General features: G+C 39.9%; 1 protein-coding gene across 2 annotated transcripts in view; it reads right to left on the bottom strand.

The window, feature by feature from the left end:
• Positions 1-20,526, bottom strand: part of syne2b (spectrin repeat containing, nuclear envelope 2b) — a 524,337-nt gene that overhangs the window by 292,983 nt on the left and 210,828 nt on the right. Inside the window, exons 57-61 of one of the 2 annotated variants that reach the window (XM_051919949.1) lie at positions 18,478-18,768; positions 15,220-15,353; positions 10,301-10,430; positions 5,844-6,134; positions 2,586-2,719 (exon numbers count right to left, since the gene is read on the bottom strand). The exons of the other annotated variant lie outside the window; for it this stretch is intronic. Of the exons in view, the coding sequence (XP_051775909.1) occupies positions 2,586-2,719; positions 5,844-6,134; positions 10,301-10,430; positions 15,220-15,353; positions 18,478-18,768 (980 nt within the window). The remainder of the gene's footprint in view (positions 1-2,585; positions 2,720-5,843; positions 6,135-10,300; positions 10,431-15,219; positions 15,354-18,477; positions 18,769-20,526) is intronic. 2 annotated transcript variants of the gene reach the window in all.

The following is a 20,526-nucleotide window of genomic DNA, read 5'->3' as shown; positions in this document are numbered from 1 at the left end:
GTCAATTCACTATTTAGAGGCTCAACAAGATCATCTGCAAATGAACTATAAGGAAAAATTAAGATATGTTAACCACACCTTGGGAAGGATCTTCAAAAACTGGAGAATGGACAAGCACTGGAGAACTTCAAAAACAGCACAAGGAAAAGTCCTAATAAAGGATCAAAAGCAGTCAGCTAAAAAGGAAGAGGAATTTGATTGTTCACTTCCTAGACTTTAGGAATAACTTAGCTTACCAGTTACTGGAGATGTATTCTCATCTACCTGTAGCCTGCTATGATTGTTTGTACTCACAGAACTCAAAAGGCAGGTCTCAATTCTAAAGACTAGTCTTGTATTCCCACACAGTTCACTAAGTAGGCCTCACCAGCACTAAGTAAGCCTGACCTCAAAACTCAAGAAACAGGCTTGTGGCCTGCACAAACAAAAGAGAGGTAAAGCTTATAAATCTCAGCATGGAGAGGGAAACCATATTAAACTCCCGGCTCAAAAACAATAAAAACATTCACTTAAAAAATAAAAATGGATAACTATTAAGAAAATGTTGTTTAAAAGTAAATAAAATCAAGACAGATATTCAAAAAGAAATACCCAAAGACAAAAGCAAAATTTCAAAAAAACAGATGATCAAAAGGAAGGAAATCCAAAGTTGGGAAAGCTAAACAACAAAAGCTTGAAAGTACTGCTTAAGGGTCGTAGTGGACTCCTCATTGTCAACCTGCAGACAGTGTTCAGAAGCCAATAAGAAGGCTAACGTGTTTGGTTATATAGCACCCTGATGTGTGGATAACAAGTCCAAGGAGGTTACACTCAAGCTTTATAACACACTGGTGAGGCCTCATCTGGAGTACTGTGTGCAGTTTTGGTCTCCAGACTACAAAAACTACATAGCAGCTTCAGAAAAAGTCCAGAGAAGAGAGACCACGCTGATTCGAAGTCTACAGGGGATGAGTTATGAGGAAAGACTAAAAGAGCTGAGCCTTTTCAGGTTTAAGAAAAAGAAGATAAAGAGGAGATATGATTAAAGTGTTTAAAATTATGAAGGGAATTAGTACAGTGGATCGAGACTGTTAATTTAAATTGAGTTCATTAAGAACACAGGGACACAGTTGGAAACTGTTCACACAAACATCAGGAAGTTTTTCTTCAGCAAGAGAACTATGGACACATGGAATAAGATACCAAGTAGTATGGCAGATAGTAGGACCGTAACTCGACTTGATGTTATTTTGGAGGAATTAAGCAGATAGCCTGTTCTCATCAACATTTTTTTATGTTCTAATATACTGGGCTGAGGACACTGAGACTTTTATAAAGGCTGAGGATAGACCCCTACATACAAAAAACAGGACTAAGAACCACTTACTGTAAATAAAAAATACAAAAGGACAAAGAGAAAAAAATCACAAGATAGTTGACAAGTTAAACAAAAAATGAGAAAAAACAGTTTCATTACAAAATACATGTAAACAATACACAAACAAGAGCAAAAGGTACAAAAAAAAGTATTTAAAAGACTAAAGCTGGGGATGAAATCATGACAGTCATATTGGTCCAAACCCAAGGAGCCCAAGCTTAGCCAAGAATCAACATGAGAGCCTGGATGGGAGACCAGGCCATGGCAGAGATCCCCTCACACAAAGGCCAATTTGGTGTTCCCAATCAACTTGGCATCTCTTTGGACTTTATGAGAAAGCTTATCTGAACACAGAAAGAACAAGCAAACACCTTATAAATATGAAACATGACCAAGACTGCCCTCTTGGAAACTGCTCTGCAGTTCTGAGGTGCTAATGCAACAAAGAATTGTGTAAGTTACAGTTTTATGATATTCTAAGTTCTGCTGCCCAGATTACTGCCTTCTGCTCAGTGCTACTGGGGCAGGCTCAGTCTGTTTCTCCATGGATTGGGTTGGTTGGATTAAGCAGGTTCAGAAATGGATGGATACTCAGTAATTGAAAAGCCAGAGTTGGGTGAGGCACCACTGAATATAATGCACTTCAGAAAGAGGGAGACAGAGATAGACAGAAAGAGCTTACTATTTAAAAGTAAAGAATGGCACTCAGTGAGCCTCATCCACCAACTAGGCAGCACTGATCAAATCCTGTTATCGGCCATAATGAGGAGCTGTCCACAGCAGTCTGACAAGAGCACATGGCTTTATCTATTCACATCACATGACTATCTGAGGAGAGGGAACAAAGAATATAGAGAGGAGGAGAATGTTCATCAGCGGTGCTCCTCTTAGGGGTCTGTGTGACGGCTGTTACACTTCCTCCTTTCGGTTCACATTTTGAACTAATGATGCACAGTAATGAGTAACCTTGTGAAAATGTAGGTGACATAAAATCCAATAGAGTGAGCAAACATGCTACTCAGAAGTGCAATTTGGCATAGAGAAAGTGAGCCAGAGAAACATAAGAATTTGAAACTTCAAGTAAAAGTGCAGAAACAACTAAGAGGTTGAAGGAAAATGTAAAGTGTGCCCTACAAAGAACAACAAATGTCTACAAAGGAGCACAGTAGTCGCACTTCCTTAGCTTCCAGTGAGCCGGGCGTATTGCAGCGTAATGATGAAAAATTACCTGTGGTGCCTTTGGGGGTCTCCTTGAATGTCCAAATTCAATGCAGAACATTTTTGATGAGTGCCGCTGGCATCCGATGTTGACTGAAGATTTTCCACTTGTACGTTTAGATTTTCCAAAGTTCTTCCTTTGTCCTGAAGTCAAATATAAAAACAAAAAAACAGAAAACAAGAAATTCGCTTTACTGATACGGTATGTGCAAATACATCAGCTTGAATTTGTCCTTCTAGGAGTCTGCCATCACTGTTATGGGCCATGACGACTGCAAAGCTAGCCGTTTAGCTGCTCAGACACTATAAACGAAAGGTGTCCACTAACATCAGATAAGTCCTCAATAGTGTCCTTAAAGGGATACTCCACTCAAAAATGGTATTTTTTATATATGTTACTTATCCTATGCAGTTTTGCAGTGGCAGTTGAGAAAAAGTTTTCATCTCATATTTTCATGGAAAATGGACCTCACAAAGTTTCTGACACTACAGAACCCAATGACAACAAACGCGGAATAAAATCAAATAATGTCACAAATGTCCATGTGAAAATGTCACATTACTCGTGTTGCATATTCCGTATGACAACAAGACTCTTGACCAATGAATGAAGGGGAGAGGCGGTTCTTCAATTCAAAAGTTCAATCCAATGTGAAGGGGCTTCCTATTTGCTGACTACTTTCCTTTTCCGAGATTATTCAATTTAACGATATTTTAGCAAAAAAGACACGCATTTTGCACGTTGTTAGCATACAAGTGGATGAGTTGACATGTGGATTTTGCAACACAAGTAACAAGATTTTTGTTATGGTAAGCTGTTTTCTCTGCGTTGGTCACCATTATACGATCAGAAATGTTGTTATGTCCATTTACATAAAAACATGAGACTAATTTTTTTCTGCCATCTCTGCAAACTACACGGGTTAAGTAACATATAAAAAAACTCATATCATTTTTGGGAAGAGTATTCCTTTACTGATTGATGGTTTATTCCATTTTACACATACTTGAGCTTAACAACAATATATTGATTTAGGTGTTTGGCTGACACTTTTTTTAATCAAAATCATCTTAAAATTCCATAATTTGGGTTCATTTTAAATTAGTTTCATTACATTTAGTTATATTTCAGCTTCAAAATATAGGTTTTTCAGATCATAGAAACCTATCTTTAGCATAAGCTTCCTGACTGAAAATCTTTTTCTAATAGTTATATATTTTTTTCATTCTTTTTCCAATGTCTCTTTGTTTTTTCAAGCGTCTCTATTTTAAGTATCTGTTACTACTAGGGGGCTCCGCCCTCTGCTCGCTTCGCTCGCCAACCCCTGGTCTTGGGTAACCCGAAATACATCCGATAGAGATTATTGTCTGTCTTGGTAATTGTTACATATGCATTATGTTCAGTGCCACGATATTTGTAGGTCTATGTAAGATATGTAAATGACAATAGCAGTGTAATTGTTATGTTATGTAGGTATAGATGTGCAGATCTATGCATGAGATGTATTGGAGTGGTTATTATAATCTTAACGTTAACGTTACATGAATGCCGAACTCTTGAGATGGCAACATAAAGTTGTCCATGTCTAAATACAGGCACAGAGAGGTAAAGGCTGACTCTGTCCATGGTCTGTCTTTGGGATTTGTTGATTGTCATGGCAAATGCAGCTGTAATGGGAGATTGGCGTCATTTAAGTGAACAGTATTGTTAGCAACCATTAATAATGTATCACTGTAATGAGCTTAACATATGTTGTGTAGTTTGGACGTTTGGGGATTCCATCCATATAATACGGAGCGTTCGTTTATTCATATTATACCTGTGGTGTCGTGTGTGTGTTTTCTGTGGTTGTCGTTGTAGGCGCATGTGCCCTCCGTATTATGTCGGGTTTGATGTTTGTGGACGTTTGAGGCCTCCGTACTTTCTCTGGTTTGACTGTGGGGCGGGACGCCGAGGCCTCTTGTGTGTGTTACTTCCGTGAGTACTTATAATATTGTATTACTGTAATGTGATTCACATATGCTGTGGAGTCCGGATCTTTGGGGCATCTGTACTATCCTGGGTTTTTGCTTGCGGTGTTTTAGAAGCGCGTTGTAGGCGCCTGCACCTTCCATACTATGTCGGGTCTGACTATGCTGTGTAGTGTGGACGTGTACGGTTCCGTATTCCTCCATCAGGTCTCGTGTCTGTGTGTTCTGTGGTTGTACTGTTAGTAATGTATCACTGTAATGTGCTTCACATATGCTGTGTACTCTGGACGTTTGGGGATTCTGTCCGTGTAATACGGAGCGTTCGTTTATTAATATTATACCTCCGGTGCCGTGTGTGTGTTTTATGTGGTTGTTGTTGTAGGCGCATGCGCCCTCCGTACTATCTCGGTTTTGACTATGCTGTGTTTTGTGGACGTTTGGGGACTCCGTACTCTCTCCGGTTTGATTGTGGGGCGGGACGCCTAAGCCTCTTGTGTTTGTTTTGTCTGTGAGTACTCATATTATTGTATTACTGTAATGTGATTCACATATGCTGTGGAGTCCGTATCTCTGGGGCTTCTGTACCATCTCGGGGTTTTGCCTGAGGTGTGTTAGACGCGCGTTGTAGGTGCCCGCCCCTTCCGTACTATGTCGGGTTTGACTATGCTGTGTAGTGTGGACGGTTAGGGTTCCGTATTATCTGTGGTCGTTGCTTTATTCCTTATTTCCGTTAGTTGAGCTCTTTCGGTTTTGGTGGTGTATCAGAATTCGCTTGCGGTGGTTAGCTATGGTTCAGAAGGCACCTGCGCTTTCCGTACTATCTCGGGTTTGATTATGCTGTGTGTTGTGGACCTTTGTGAATTTGTGATTTTAACCTCGTTTTTAATGGATTTATTGATTGTGATTTTAACCTCCGTAGAAACACCTTTTTATGGAGTATTTATTTATTATGGATATGGGAGCACTGCACATTGAACACTTTTGGAATGTTTTTAATAATAGCACTGTACACTTCTGTACCTTCCCCTTCCTTTATGTGGTGTCCTCATTTGTATGGCTCATCCCAGTCACAACTATCAATGGTGTTGGGTTCAGCAGGCTCTCAAATGAGAAGAAGGAGAATGGAGATGGACCTGCACCGTCACAGTGACACATACAGCTATTCCTTAGATTGATAAATAAGAATGAAGAACCTGCTACTATAAATTGTCTAAGAACCCCTTGTCGTTGGTTTTTTCAGTGCCTTCACAAGTCATCCCCTCCCTTTGTGCACACGACACCATGGACCAAGCCTCACCATATTATCATGATCTCTGGCTTCCTCTCTCATTGAGCTGGACCATTGCTCCTCTTCCTGGTTCATTTGACCAGGGCTTTCAGAAATGGGCAGCTGGATGCACAAATCTTCATAACGCTCCCTCAACTCCATGAGACTGTTTTGGGTGTCTTGGCTCTGAGTGTGCAGACTTTCAGGTTCCTGGGAAAGAGCCACACGGCCGGAGGATGTCAAGTGAAGCTTCAGTGAATCCCCAAGGGCACTTAGCTCAGTGAGTGTTTCAACTTCATGGGGGGCCGACTCCAGAACACCCTGTGGACACAGCAGTTCTCCGCTTAACAAAACTCATAGCAGGAGCAGAGTTATTATTAGATTACATTTTAATAAAGGCTGAGCATTCGTGTGATTGTGGCTCAACAGCTGTGTGAATACAAAGTTAAGTACAATTATTACAGTGTGTACTGTTAGACAGCTTGTTCACTTAACATTTTAAGTGTTAATTATATTCCTGGAAGCAATCAATCAACCAGTTTTTGTTTTATACAGCACCCTTCATCATGACACAGCGGTTATTATTAAGCAAACAAGAACAAAATTGAAATGAACATGAAAAACACGAGACTACCAAATACACAGAAGACAAAGGTATGGGAGCTCTCTGAAGGAAATATGAACGACATGAAGCGCAAATGACTTTCATCTTACGTTATATACAGCAGTCATTATGTTTCTGTTGTTATCCATCCATCATCTATCGCTGCTTTGTGTTGATATTGTTTATTGTGATTAAGTTTTTTGTTTTATTTGTTTATGTTGCTGTTTTTCAAATATATTTTTTTATATATGTTGTTTTCATTTTGTCTCATTTGGGGCTGTTTGTCTCTTGTTGTATCTATGTAATATTATTATTGATATTTTGTTATACAGAGGAACCTCGGTTCACGAACGTCTTGGAACACGTAGAAATCGGTTTATGACCAAAAAGTTCGGCAAACTTTTGTATCTGTTCACGACCACACACTCGGTATACGAAAAAGCACAGTTTCCCTTTCGGTTTTTGTGCGTGCCGATGATTTCCGCACGTGTTCAGTCTCTCCCTGTACATTCCCTGTGCAGCAAGCGAGAGACACACAGACACAGACGCACGGGGGAGAGAGAGACACACACACACGCACGGTGAGAGAGACACACACACATGCGCACGGTGAGAGAGACACACACACGCACGGAGAGAGTGACACACACACGCACGCGAGAAAGACACACACACTGTGAGAGAGACACACACACACGCGCGGGAGAGAGAGATAGACAGCAAGCGAGAGAGAGGGCTGGCCGCATAAGGGCTTGTAATTAAAGAGACAGATTCCAGCATTGTTTTAACCTCGTTGTATTTAATGAAGACTTTTATCTGTTGGATTTTAACCTCCACTTCACTTCTGTTCACGGCGATCGCTTTGTAGCGTGCATTGTTGCAATGTTACTTTTCTTGGTAGTTTATTAAATTACAGATTTTTCAAATGATCATTTTTTTCCTGTGCTTAAAACTCATTAAAAAAAGTGTTTTTAGCGAGCGGTTCGTAGCGCTATAGTGCAAACTCTTGCAGTGTTAAGTTTTCTCTGTTGTTCAAGGTTTCCTCAGTGTTATTCAATGTTTTTACATTTAGTTTACTATTACGCTGTACATTCTATGGTATCATTAACTATATTTGTGCTTAAAAATCTTTAAAAAAATATATTTACATACAGTTTGTACGGTCTGGAATGGATTAATTGTATTTACATACAATCCTATGGGGGGAAAATTACTTCAGATCACGACCAAATCGGGTTCCGACCAGAGTTTTAATACGAATTATGGTTGTGAACTGAGGTTCCACTGTATATTGATTTCTTTGCTCTTAATAGTATATGTAGTCTCTTTGTGGAGCCCAAGGAGGCAGGGCCACCTGATGACTCAGATGCTTTACTAACTGTAGTTTTTCAGCATTATATGTTGCAGTCCTTGATTATATTTTCTTGTTTTTGATTATTGGATTTCCTGGCTCTTGACCCTTGTATTTCACTAAGGTGCTGTTTTTTGATTTTGTGATCAAAAGATTTTGTTGCTTTCAGCTTTGTCTTCTTATTTTGTAGTCCATTTTACTGCCTTGCCATTTTTGTGCTCTTTTTAAATTAGATTTTCATTCTTTATAATTAAAAAAAACTTTTGTTTTGTTTGTTCTTTGAACAAGAGGTTAATATTTCCCTATCCTCCATCTTGGACATTTACTGAACATTTAATTTTTAAAATCCTTTTAAAGCCCCATTTTTGAGCCTGAATCGTTGCGATATGCTTGGTGAATTTGGTCGCCTGTAGGTTTAATGTGGTGTGAGTAGGTGCACTAGTAAAAGGCGAATTGACTTCAATCAAGTAGAAATTCAAGAAAGACATTAGCCTCTAAGCACTGTTCATAATGCGGCAACTATCAGTGTTCGTGGCAGGGGAAATATAAAAGTCACTACCCTTGTGCTATGGTGGTCTTCATAAACACAAGGGGTATGTTCATCATGCGGATCAGATACTGACATTCTACCCTGTCATATACAAACAACAAAAAAGATATGATAAGAAAAGTGCAGAAAGAAACACACTTCTACTGATCCGGCTGCGTCATTGGACTGTCTGTTAATGGCTGTTTCAAATCATGTCACACGAAGGACAATACTATATCTGCATCAGTACAGCAGTGGACACCACACATATCTTTCCTACTGTATTTTTGTTGTTGTTTTGGTATTTACATATTACTGTAATACGTAATGATACATATGTGTAATAATATTTTTCCTTGCAAATCAAAATCCAAACTTTTTAAGCCATTTTTCTGGTGGTAAATATAACACTAAAGAGGCTACATGAGCACCAGATATATGAAATCAACACTAAATGAATCCATAAGAAATAATAGAATCTTAGCAAAATGAAACACAGTTCATACCACCATTATGTTAGTTTGTTTTATTATTGCCAACACCATTACAGATATTCTTAATGTGGATGCTGCCCTGTTGCTTATAGTTACGACGCCTGTTGTTGGGTGTGGCGCACAATGTCATCTCACTGCCACTATGAAGTGACAATGCACATCACCACATCCAAATCTTTATATTTATAATAAAATGTCATTCCTGGTGCACAGTTAAGTCAGGGAAAGGACTATAGACCAGGCTTACAACTTTGTTTTACTACTTTAATTTTTGTTTTTTTTTTTAATTTTTGGGCTTCTCATTTTGACACTTGTTTTTTTTACTCCTGCCTGGTATTAAATACCAATCATCTGAAACACCTTTCTTCATTTTAATTTTTAAAGAGTTGTGTCAGAGTCAGCACACGTCAAAACCCCAAAAACAAAAAAGAAATTCCAACAAAGGTGTATAATAACCCAGGAAAAAAATAAAAAGGAAACCGAATCATAACATAAAGGAGCAGCCAAGATTTGAACCTAGTTCCCAGTGCTGAAACATAATATGTGTATGTGGATTATTGAGAGAATAATAAAAAAAGACAGAAACCTCATCAAAAACAAAGCAACGGGTCAAAACTGTGTGAGATTTAAAACTGGAAATGAAAACGAAGTGGCAAGACAAGAATCAAAAGTCAGGGCAAAATGACGTTGTAATGATAAGCACAAATGAGCATTACGGCCTGTTTGAAAATGAAACTAACAATCACTAAAGAGACGTGTATCCACTGAGGGATAAGGCATAATGGGGCCATCGCGGGGAAAAAAACAAGCAAGACGTGAGCAAAAAACAAACTTTTGTCAAATCAATTCAAAATAAGAAATTAACCACAGAAACAGAATCCTCTGGTTAGAAATGACAAAATACACAAAATATGCATATAGCAACAGACAGACAGACAGACAGACAGACAGACAGACAGACAGACAGACAGACAGACAGACAGACAGACAGACAGACAGACAGACAGACAGATAGATAGATAGATAGATAGATAGATAGATAGATAGATAGATAGATAGATAGATAGATAGATAGATAGATAGATAGATAGGAAATACACTATATAACAGTATAACAGATAAATAGCTAAATAGACAGAGAATGCTATGATGAAAAAATAAACCATCAGGCTTGATAACCAAGCCAAAATGGGAAGGTTTCCTCTCTAATACTGTCATACACACCTATTCATTATTCTGGGTTTTGGGAAGTTTTAGATGTGGTGGTGGTTGTTGCAGATACAAGCTGGGATCAAGGCTCATTATAACATGTCCAAATATATAGATAGCATAGGTACCTAGGCTACCTACAGACATGGCTGTCACACAAGCTAGCCTATCATCATATGTGAAGGAGAACTTATACAAGACACATGCCTTCTCCAATCATGCACCTTCTCAATTAGAATACATCACAATGTCTTGAAGAAGATGTAATCTTTGTAAAAGACAAAACAAATGCCATTTTACCTGTGAGATGTAGTCAGTAGGCTGAGGTGCCACAAAACTGAAGTCCTCTGAGCCAGACACAGGTGGAGAGAGGCTCATTTCCCAGGTCAATTCACTATTTTGAGGCTCAACAAGATCATCTGCAAATGAACTATAAGGAAAAATTAAGAGATGTTAACCACACCTTGGGAAGGATCTTCAAAAACTGGAGAATGGACAAGCACTGGAGAACTTCAAAAACAGCACAAGGAAAAGTCCTAATAAAGGATCAAAAACAGTCAACTAAAAAGGACGAGGAGTTTGATTGTTCACTTCGATGTCTCGATGCATGCTCAATAATCCAGGTAAGGAAATCCTAGAAATTTGATTCTGTTCATCTGGACAAAGTTTTTAAGTGGGAGAAATATTTCGAGTGTCTTGTGTCCCAGTGACTGAAGCAGTGGAGGTAGTACGTAAGAGATTACAGAATGACCCCACTCTCAGTAAAAGAACCTCGCTCAACGCAGACCAAGTGTGCCTGCTTTTGGAACTGTGTCTTCAATCCACATATTTCATATACAAAAGCCAGTACTATAGGCAGAAGCACGGGTGTGCTATGGGTTCCCCGGTTTCACCTATAGTAGCCAATCTATATATGGAAGAAGTGGAAAAGAGGGCTCTGTCATCCTATCCTGGAACACCACCGAGCCATTGGTTCAGATATGTGGATGACACCTGGGTGAAAATCAGATCTCAGGAGGTACCACAGTTCACAGACCACATCAACGGGGTGGACAAACACATCAAGTTCACCAGAGAGGATATGGAAAATAACAAGCTAGCCTTCTTAGGAATTGAAATTTCCATCATCAACGGGGGACATTTGAAAGTGGATGGGTATCGTAAACCCACACATATGGACCAGTATCTAAGGTTTGACTCTCACCATCCACTAGAGCACAAACTAGGTGTCATTAGGACTCTACAACACAGAGCTAACACCATTCCCACAGACTCAGAGGCCAGGGAAGCAGAAGAACACCACGTTAAAAAGGCCCTGAGTAAATGTGGATATCCCAGCTGGTCCTTTGTCAAAGCAGGGAAGACACCTAAAGAACGCTCCAAGCGATTCATGACAGAGGAAGGACATCCACTGCCTAAGCGAAAACCCTTAGTGATCCCGTATGTGTCAGGAGTATTGGAACAGCTGAGGCGCATTTTCTCGAAACACCGGGTCTCAGTGGCTTTCAAACCCCAATACACGCTACGCCAAAGATTGGTCCATCCCAAGGATCGGGTCCCACGGCACAAACAGAGTAACATAGTTTACGCAGTAACGTGCCAGGAGGAGTGCCGTGAATTGTACATCGGGGAAACCAAGCAGCCACTGGCTAAGCGCATGTCACAACACAGAAGAGCGTCCTCGTCAGGCTAGGACTCCGCAGTCTATTTACATCTACAGGATAGTGGTCACTCCTTTAAAGATGAAGAGGTGCACATCCTGGACAGGGAGGAGCGCTGGTTTGAGAGAGGAATCAAGGAGGCCATTTATGTGAAAAAGGAACGACCATCTCTGAACAGAGGAGGGGGCCTAAGGGTACATCTGTCGCCATCTTACAATGCTGTGATTGCAGCCATTCCTCAACCCTCTATGAATGGTTCACACGTCTACTAATCAGTGGACAATTTGCATATCACTGATCAACTGGCCCTTTGTCAATGGTGCTAGTCTCTGTGATTAAGCAAAGGAACTGTTTATAAGGTTGGGGAAACCTGCAGTCAATTCAGACTGAGGAAGAGACTTGGATAAGTCTCGAAATATGTCTCCCACTTAAAAACTTTGTCCAGATGAACAGAATCAAATTTCTAGGATTGTTCACTTCCTCGACTTTAAGAATAACTTAGCTTACCTGTTACTGGAGATGTATTCTCATCTACCTGTAGCCTGCTATGATTGTTTGTACTCACAGAACTCAAAAGGCAGGTCTCAATTCTAAAGACTAGTCTTGTATTCCCACACAGTTCACTAAGTAGGCCTCACCAGCACTAAGTAAGCCTGACCCCCAAAACTCAAGAAACAGGCTTGTGGCCAGCACAGATAAAAGAGAGGTAAAGCTTATAAATCTCAGCATGGAGAAGGAAACCATATAAAACTCCCGGCTCAAAAACAATAAAAACATTCACTTAAAAAATAAAAATGGATAACTGTTAAGAAAATGTCGTTTAAAAGTAAATAGAATCAAGACAGATATTCAAATACTGCCAATACTGATTCTCTGTGCAAGAAAGGACAGAGCCGCCTGTACTTCCTTAGAAGACTGGCATCCTTCAACATCTGCAGCATCTTACTGCAGATGTTCTATCAGATGGTTGTGGCGAGTGCCCTCTTCTACGCAGTGGTGTGCTGGGGAGGCAGCATTAAGAAGAAGGATGCCTCACGCCTGGACAAACTGGTGAGGAAGGCAGGCTCTATTGTTGGCATAGAGCTGGACAGTTTAACATCTGTGGCAGAGCGAAGGGCGCTCAGCAGGCTCCTATCAATTATGGAGAATCCACTACATCCATTAAACAGTGTCATCTCCAGACAGAGGAGCAGTTTCAGCGACAGACTGCTGTCACTGTCCTGCTCCACTGACAGACTGAGAAGATCATTCCTCCCCCAAACTATGCGACTCTTCAATTCCACCAGAGGGGGTAAACGTTGAACATTATTCAAGTTATTGTCTGTTTTTTTTACCTGCATTTTTTATTACTCTTTAATTTAAATATTTTTTGCTGCTGGAATATGTGAATTTCCCCCTGGGATTAATAAAGTATCTATCTATCTATCTATCTATCTATCTATCTATCTATCTATCTATCTATCTATCTATCTATCTATCTATCTATCTATCTATCTATCTATCTATCTATCTATCTATCTATCTATCTATCTATCTATCTATCTATCTATCAAAAACAAATACCAAAAGACAAAAGCAAAATTAAAAAAAAAACAGATGATCAAAAGGAAGAAAATCCAAAGTTGGGAAAGCTAAACAACAAAAGCTTGAAAGTACTGCTTAAGGGTCGTAGTGGACTCCTCATTGTCAACCTGCAGACAGTGTTCAGAAGCCAATAAGAAGGCTAACGTGTTTGGTTATATAGCACCCTGATGTGTGGATAACAAGTCCAAGGAGGTTACGCTCAAGCTTTATAACACACTGGTGAGGCCTCATCTGGAGTACTGTGTGCAGTTTTGGTCTCCAGACTACAAAAAGGACATAGCAGCATCAGAAAAAGTCCAGAGAAGAGAGGCCACACTGATTTGAAGTCTACAGGGGATGAGTTATGACGAAAGACTAAAAGAGCTGAGCCTTTTCAGGTTTAAGCAAAAGAAGATGAAGAGGAGATATGATTAAAGTGTTTAAAATTATGAAGGGTATTAGTACAGTGGATCGAGACTGTTAATTTAAAATGAGTTCATCAAGAACACAGGGACACAGTTGGAAACTGTTCACACAAACATCAGGAAGTTTTTCTTCACCAAGAGAACTATGGACATATGGAATAAGATACCAAGTAGTATGGCAGACAGTACGACCTTAACTCGACATGATGTTATTTTGGAGGAATTAAGCAGATAGCCTGTTCTCATCAACATTTTTTTATGTTCTAATATACTGGGCTGAGGACACTGAGACTTTTATAAAGGCTGAGGATGGACCCCTACATACAAAAAACAGGACTAAGAACCACTTACTGTAAATAAAAAATACAAAAGGACAAAGAGAAAAAAATCACAAGATAGTTGACAAGTTAAACAAAAAATGAGAAAAAACAGTTTCATTACAAAATACATGTAAACAATACACAAACAAGAGCAAAAGGTACAAAAAAAAGTATTTAAAAGACTAAAGCTGGGGATGAAATCATGACAGTCATATTGGTCCAAACCCAAGGAGCCCAAGCTTAGCCAAGAATCAACATGAGAGCCTGGATGGGAGACCAGGCCATGGCAGAGATCCCCTCACACAAAGGTCAATTTGGTGTTCCCAATCAACTTGGCATCTCTTTGGACTTTAGGAGAAAGCTTATCTGAACACAGAAAGAACAAGCAAACACCTTATAAATACGAAACATGACCAAGACTGCCCTCTTGGAAACTGCTCTGCAGTTCTGAGGTGCTAATGCAACAAAGAATTGTGTAAGTTACAGTTTTATGATATTCTAAGTTCTGCTGCCCAGATTACTGCCTTCTGCTCAGTGCTACTGGGGCAGGCTCAGTCTGTTTCTCCATGGATTGGGTTGGTTGGATTAAGCAGGTTCAGAAATGGATGGATACTCAGTAATTGAAAAGCCAGAGTTGGGTGAGGCACCACTGAATATAATGCACTTCAGAAAGAGGGAGACAGAGATAGACAGAAAGAGCTTACTATTTAAAAGTAAAGAATGGCGCTCAGTGAGCCTCATCCACCAACTAGGCAGCACTGATCAAATCCTGTTATCGGCCATAATGAGGAGCTGTCCACAGCAGTCTGACAAGAGCACATGGCTTTACCTATTCACATCACATGACTATCTGAGGAGAGGGAACAAAGAATATAGAGAGGAGGAGAATGTTCATCAGCGGTGCTCCTCTTAGGGGTCTGTGTGACGGCTGTTACACTTCCTCCTTTCGGTTCACATTTTGAACTAATGATGCACAGTAATGAGTAACCTTGTGAAAATGTAGGTGACATAAAATCCAATAGAGTGAGCAAACATGCTACTCAGAAGTGCAATTTGGCATAGAGAAAGTGAGCCAGAGAAACATAAGAATTTAAAACTTCAAGTAAAAGTGCAGAAACAACTAAGAGGTTGAAGGAAAATGTAAAGTGTGCCCTACAAAGAACAACAAATGTCTACAAAGGAGCACAGTAGTCACACTTCCTTAGCTTCCAGTGAGCCGGGCGTATTGCAGCGCAATGATGAAAAATTACCTGTGGTGCCTTTGGGGGTCTCCTTGAATGTCCAAATTCAATGCAGAACATTTTTGATGAGTGCCGCTGGCATCCGATGTTGACTGAAGATTTTCCACTTGTACGTTTAGATTTTCCAAAGTTCTTCCTTTGTCCTGAAGTCAAATATAAAAACAAAAAAACAGAAAACAAGAAATTCGCTTTACTGATACGGTATGTGCAAATACATCAGCTTGAATTTGTCCTTCTAGGAGTCTGCCATCACTGTTATGGGCCATGACGACTGCAAAGCTAGCCGTTTAGCTGCTCAGACACTATAAACGAAAGGTGTCCACTAACATCAGATAAGTCCTCAATAGTGTCCTTAAAGGGATACTCCACTTAAAAATGGTATTTTTTATATATGTTACTTATCCTATGCAGTTTTGCAGTGGCAGTTGAGAAAAAGTTTTCATCTCATATTTTCATGGAAAATGGACCTAACAAAGTTTCTGACACTACAGAACCCAATGACAACAAACGCGGAATAAAATCAAATAATGTCACAAATGTCCATGTGAAAATGTCACATTACTCGTGTTGCATATTCCGTATGACAACAAGACTCTTGACCAATGAATGAAGGGGAGAGGCGGTTCTTCAATTCAAAAGTTCAATCCAATGTGAAGGGGCTTCCTATTTGCTGACTACTTTCCGTTTCCGAGATTATTCAATTTAACGATATTTTAGCAAAAAAGACACGCATTTTGCACGTTGTTAGCATACAAGTGGATGAGTTGACATGTGGATTTTGCAACACAAGTAACAAGATTTTTGTTATGGTAAGCTGTTTTCTCTGCGTTGGTCACCATTATACGATCAGAAATGTTGTTATGTCCATTTACATAAAAACATGAGACTAATTTTTTTCTGCCATCTCTGCAAACTACACGGGTTAAGTAACATATAAAAAAAATCATATCATTTTTGGGAAGAGTATTCCTTTACTGATTGATGGTTTATTCCATTTTACACATACTTGAGCTTAACAAAAATATATAGATTTAGGTGTTTGGCTGACACTTTTTTTAATCAAAATCATCTTAAAATTCCATAATTTGGGTTCATTTTAAATTAGTTTCATTACATTTAGTTATATTTCAGCTTCAAAATATAGGTTTTTCAGATCATAGAAACCTATCTTTAGCATAAGCTTCCTGACTGAAAATCTTTTTCTAATAGTTATATATTTTTTCATTATTTTTCCAATGTCCTCTTTGTTTTTTCAAGCGTCTCTATTTCAAGTATCTGTTACTACTAGGGGGCTCCGCCCCCTGCTCGCTTCGCTCGCCAACCCCTGGTCTTGGGTAACCCGAAATACATCCGATAGAGATTATTGTCTGTCTTGGTAATTGTTACATATGCATTATGTTCAGTGCCACGATATTTGTAGGTCTATGTAAGATATGTAAATGACAATAGCAGTGTAATTGTTATGTTATGTAGGTATAGATGTGCAGATCTATGCATGAGATGTATTGGAGTGGTTATTATAATCTTAACGTTAACGTTACATGAATGCCGAACTCTTGAGATGGCAACATAAAGTTGTCCATGTCTAAATACAGGCACAGAGAGGTAAAGGCTGACTCTGTCCATGGTCTGTCTTTGAGATTTGTTGATTGTCATGGCAAATGCAGCTGTAATGGGAGATTGGCGTCATTTAAGTGAACAGTATTGTTAGCAACCATTAATAATGTATCACTGTAATGAGCCTAACATATGTTGTGTAGTTTGGACGTTTGGGGATTCCATCCATATAATACGGAGCGTTCGTTTATTCATATTATACCTGTGGTGTCGTGTGTGTGTTTTCTGTGGTTGTCGTTGTAGGCGCATGTGCCCTCCGTATTATGTCGGTTTGATGTTTGTGGACGTTTGAGGCCTCCGTACTTTCTCTGGTTTGACTGTGGGGCGGGACGCCGAGGCCTCTTGTGTGTGTTACTTCCGTGAGTACTTATAATATTGTATTACTGTAATGTGATTCACATATGCTGTGGAGTCCGGATCTTTGGGGCATCTGTACTATCCTGGGTTTTTTGCTTGCGGTGTTTTAGAAGCGCGTTGTAGGCGCCTGCACCTTCCATACTATGTCGGGTCTGACTATGCTGTGTAGTGTGGACGTGTACGGTTCCGTATTCCTCCATCAGGTCTCGTGTCTGTGTGTTCTGTGGTTGTACTGTTAGTAATGTATCACTGTAATGTGCTTCACATATGCTGTGTACTCTGGACGTTTGGGGATTCTGTCCGTGTAATACGGAGCGTTCGTTTATTAATATTATACCTCCGGTGCCGTGTGTGTGTTTTATGTGGTTGTTGTTGTAGGCGCATGCGCCCTCCGTACTATCTCGGTTTTGACTATGCTGTGTTTTGTGGACGTTTGGGGACTCCGTACTCTCTCCGGTTTGATTGTGGGGCGGGACGCCTAAGCCTCTTGTGTTTGTTTTGTCTGTGAGTACTCATATTATTGTATTACTGTAATGTGATTCACATATGCTGTGGAGTCCGTATCTCTGGGGCTTCTGTACCATCTCTGGGTTTTGCCTGCGGTGTGTTAGACACGCGTTGTAGGTGCCCGCCCCTTCCGTACTATGTCGGGTTTGACTATGCTGTGTAGTGTGGACGGTTAGGGTTCCGTATTATCTGTGGTCGTTGCTTTATTCCTTATTTCCGTTAGTTGAACTCTTTCGGTTTTGGTGGTGTATCAGAATTCGCTTGCGGTGGTTAGCTATGGTTCAGAAGGCACCTGCGCTTTCCGTACTATCTTGGGTTTGATTATGCTGTGTGTTGTGGACCTTTGTGAATTTGTGATTTTAACCTCGTTTTTAATGGATTTATTGATTGTGATTTTAACCTCCGTAGAAACACCTTTTTATGGAGTATTTATTTATTATGGATATGGGAGCACTGCACATTGAACACTTTTGGAATGTTTTTAATAATAGCACTGTACACTTCTGTACCTTCCCCTTCCTTTATGTGGTGTCCTCATTTGTATGGCTCATCCCAGTCACAACTATCAATGGTGTTGGGTTCAGCAGGCTCTCAAATGAGAAGAAGGAGAATGGAGATGGACCTGCACCGTCACAGTGACACATACAGCTATTCTTTAGATTGATAAATAAGAATGAAGAACCTGCTACTATAAATTGTCTAAGAACCCCTTGTCATTGGTTTTTTCAGTGCCTTCACAAGTCATCCCCTCCCTTTGTGCACACGACACCATGGACCAAGCCTCACCATATTATCATGATCTCTGGCTTCCTCTCTCATTGAGCTGGACCATTGCTCCTCTTCATGGTTCATTTGACCAGGGCTTTCAGAAATGGGCAGCTGGATGCACAAATCTTCATAACGCTCCCTCAACTCCATGAGACTGTTTTGGGTGTCTTGGCTCTGAGTGTGCAGACTTTCAGGTTCCTGGGAAAGAGCCACACGGCCAGAGGATGTCAAGTGAAGCTTCAGTGAATCCCCAAGGGCACTTAGCTCAGTGAGTGTTTCAACTTCATGGGGGGCCGACTCCAGAACACCCTGTGGACACAGCAGGTCTCCGCTTAACAAAACTCAGAGTAGGAGCAGAGTTATTATTAGATTACATTTTAATAAAGGCTGAGCATTCGTGTGATTGTGGCTCAACAGCTGTGTGAATACAAAGTTAAGTACAATTATTACAGTGTGTACTGTTAGACAGCTTGTTCACTTAACATTTTAAGTGTTAATTATATTCCTGGAAGCAAACAATCAACCAGTTTTTGTTTTATACAGCACCCTTCATCATGACACAGCGGTTATTATTAAGCAAACAAGAACAAATTTGAAATGAACATGAAAAACACGAGACTACCAAATACACAGAAGACAAAGGTATGGGAGCTCTCTGAAGGAAATATGAACGACATGAAGCGCAAATGACTTTCATCTTACGTTATATACAGCAGTCATTATGTTTCTGTTGTTATCCATCCATCATCTATCGCTGCTTTGTGTTGATATTGTTTATTGTGATTAAGTTTTTTGTTTTATTTGTTTATGTTGCTGTTTTTCAAATATATTTTTTTATATATGTTGTTTTCATTTTGTCTCATTTGGGGCTGTTTGTCTCTTGTTGTATCTATGTAATATTATTATTGATATTTTGTTATACAGAGGAACCTCGGTTCACGAACGTCTTGGAACACGTAGAAATCGGTTTATGACCAAAAAGTTCGGCAAACTTTTGTATCTGTTCACGACCACACACTCGGTATACGAAAAAGCACAGTTTCCCTTTCGGTTTTTGTGCGTGCCGATGATTTCCGCACGTGTTCAGTCTCTCCCTGTACATTCCCTGTGCAGCAAGCGAGAGACACACAGACACAGACGCACGGGGGAGAGAGAGACACACACACACGCACGGTGAGAGAGACACACACACATGCGCACGGTGAGAGAGACACACACACGCACGGAGAGAGTGACACACACACGCACGCGAGAAAGACACACACACTGTGAGAGAGACACACACACGCGCGCGTGAGAGAGAGATAGACAGCAAGCGAGAGAGAGGGCTGGCCGCATAAGGGCTTGTAATTAAAGAGACAGATTCCAGCATTGTTTTAACCTCGTTGTATTTAATGAAGACTTTTATCTGTTGGATTTTAACCTCCACTTCACTTCTGTTCACGGCGATCGCTTTGTAGCGTGCATTGTTGCAATGTTACTTTTCTTGGTAGTTTATTAAATTACAGATTTTTCAAATGATCATTTTTTCCCTGTGCTTAAAACTCATTAAAAAAAGTGTTTTTAGCGAGCGGTTCGTAGCGCTATAGTGCAAACTCTTGCAGTGTTAAGTTTTCTCTGTTGTTCAAGGTTTCCTCAGTGTTATTCAATGTTTTTACATTTAGTTTACTATTACGCTGTACAATCTATGGTATCATTAACTATATTTGTGCTTAAAAATCTTTAAAAAAATATATTTACATACAGTTTGTACGGTCTGGAATGGATTAATTGTATTTACATACAATCCTATGGGGGGAAATTACTTTAGTTCACGACCAAATCGGGTTCCGACCAGAGTTTTGAAACGAATTATGGTTGTGAACTGAGGTTCCACTGTATATTGATTTCTTTGCTCTTAATAGTATATGTAGTCTCTTTGTGGAGCCCAAGGAGGCAGGGCCACCTGATGACTCAGATGCTTTACTAACTGTAGTTTTTCAGCATTATATGTTGCAGTCCTTGATTATATTTTCTTGTTTTTGATTATTGGATTTCCTGGCTCTTGACCCTTGTATTTCACTAAGG

This window comes from Erpetoichthys calabaricus, chromosome 16 (genome assembly GCF_900747795.2).
Source record: "Erpetoichthys calabaricus chromosome 16, fErpCal1.3, whole genome shotgun sequence".
In the NCBI taxonomy this organism is placed as follows: domain Eukaryota; kingdom Metazoa; phylum Chordata; class Cladistia; order Polypteriformes; family Polypteridae; genus Erpetoichthys; species Erpetoichthys calabaricus.
This window is presented reverse-complemented; position numbering and strand designations above follow the sequence as displayed.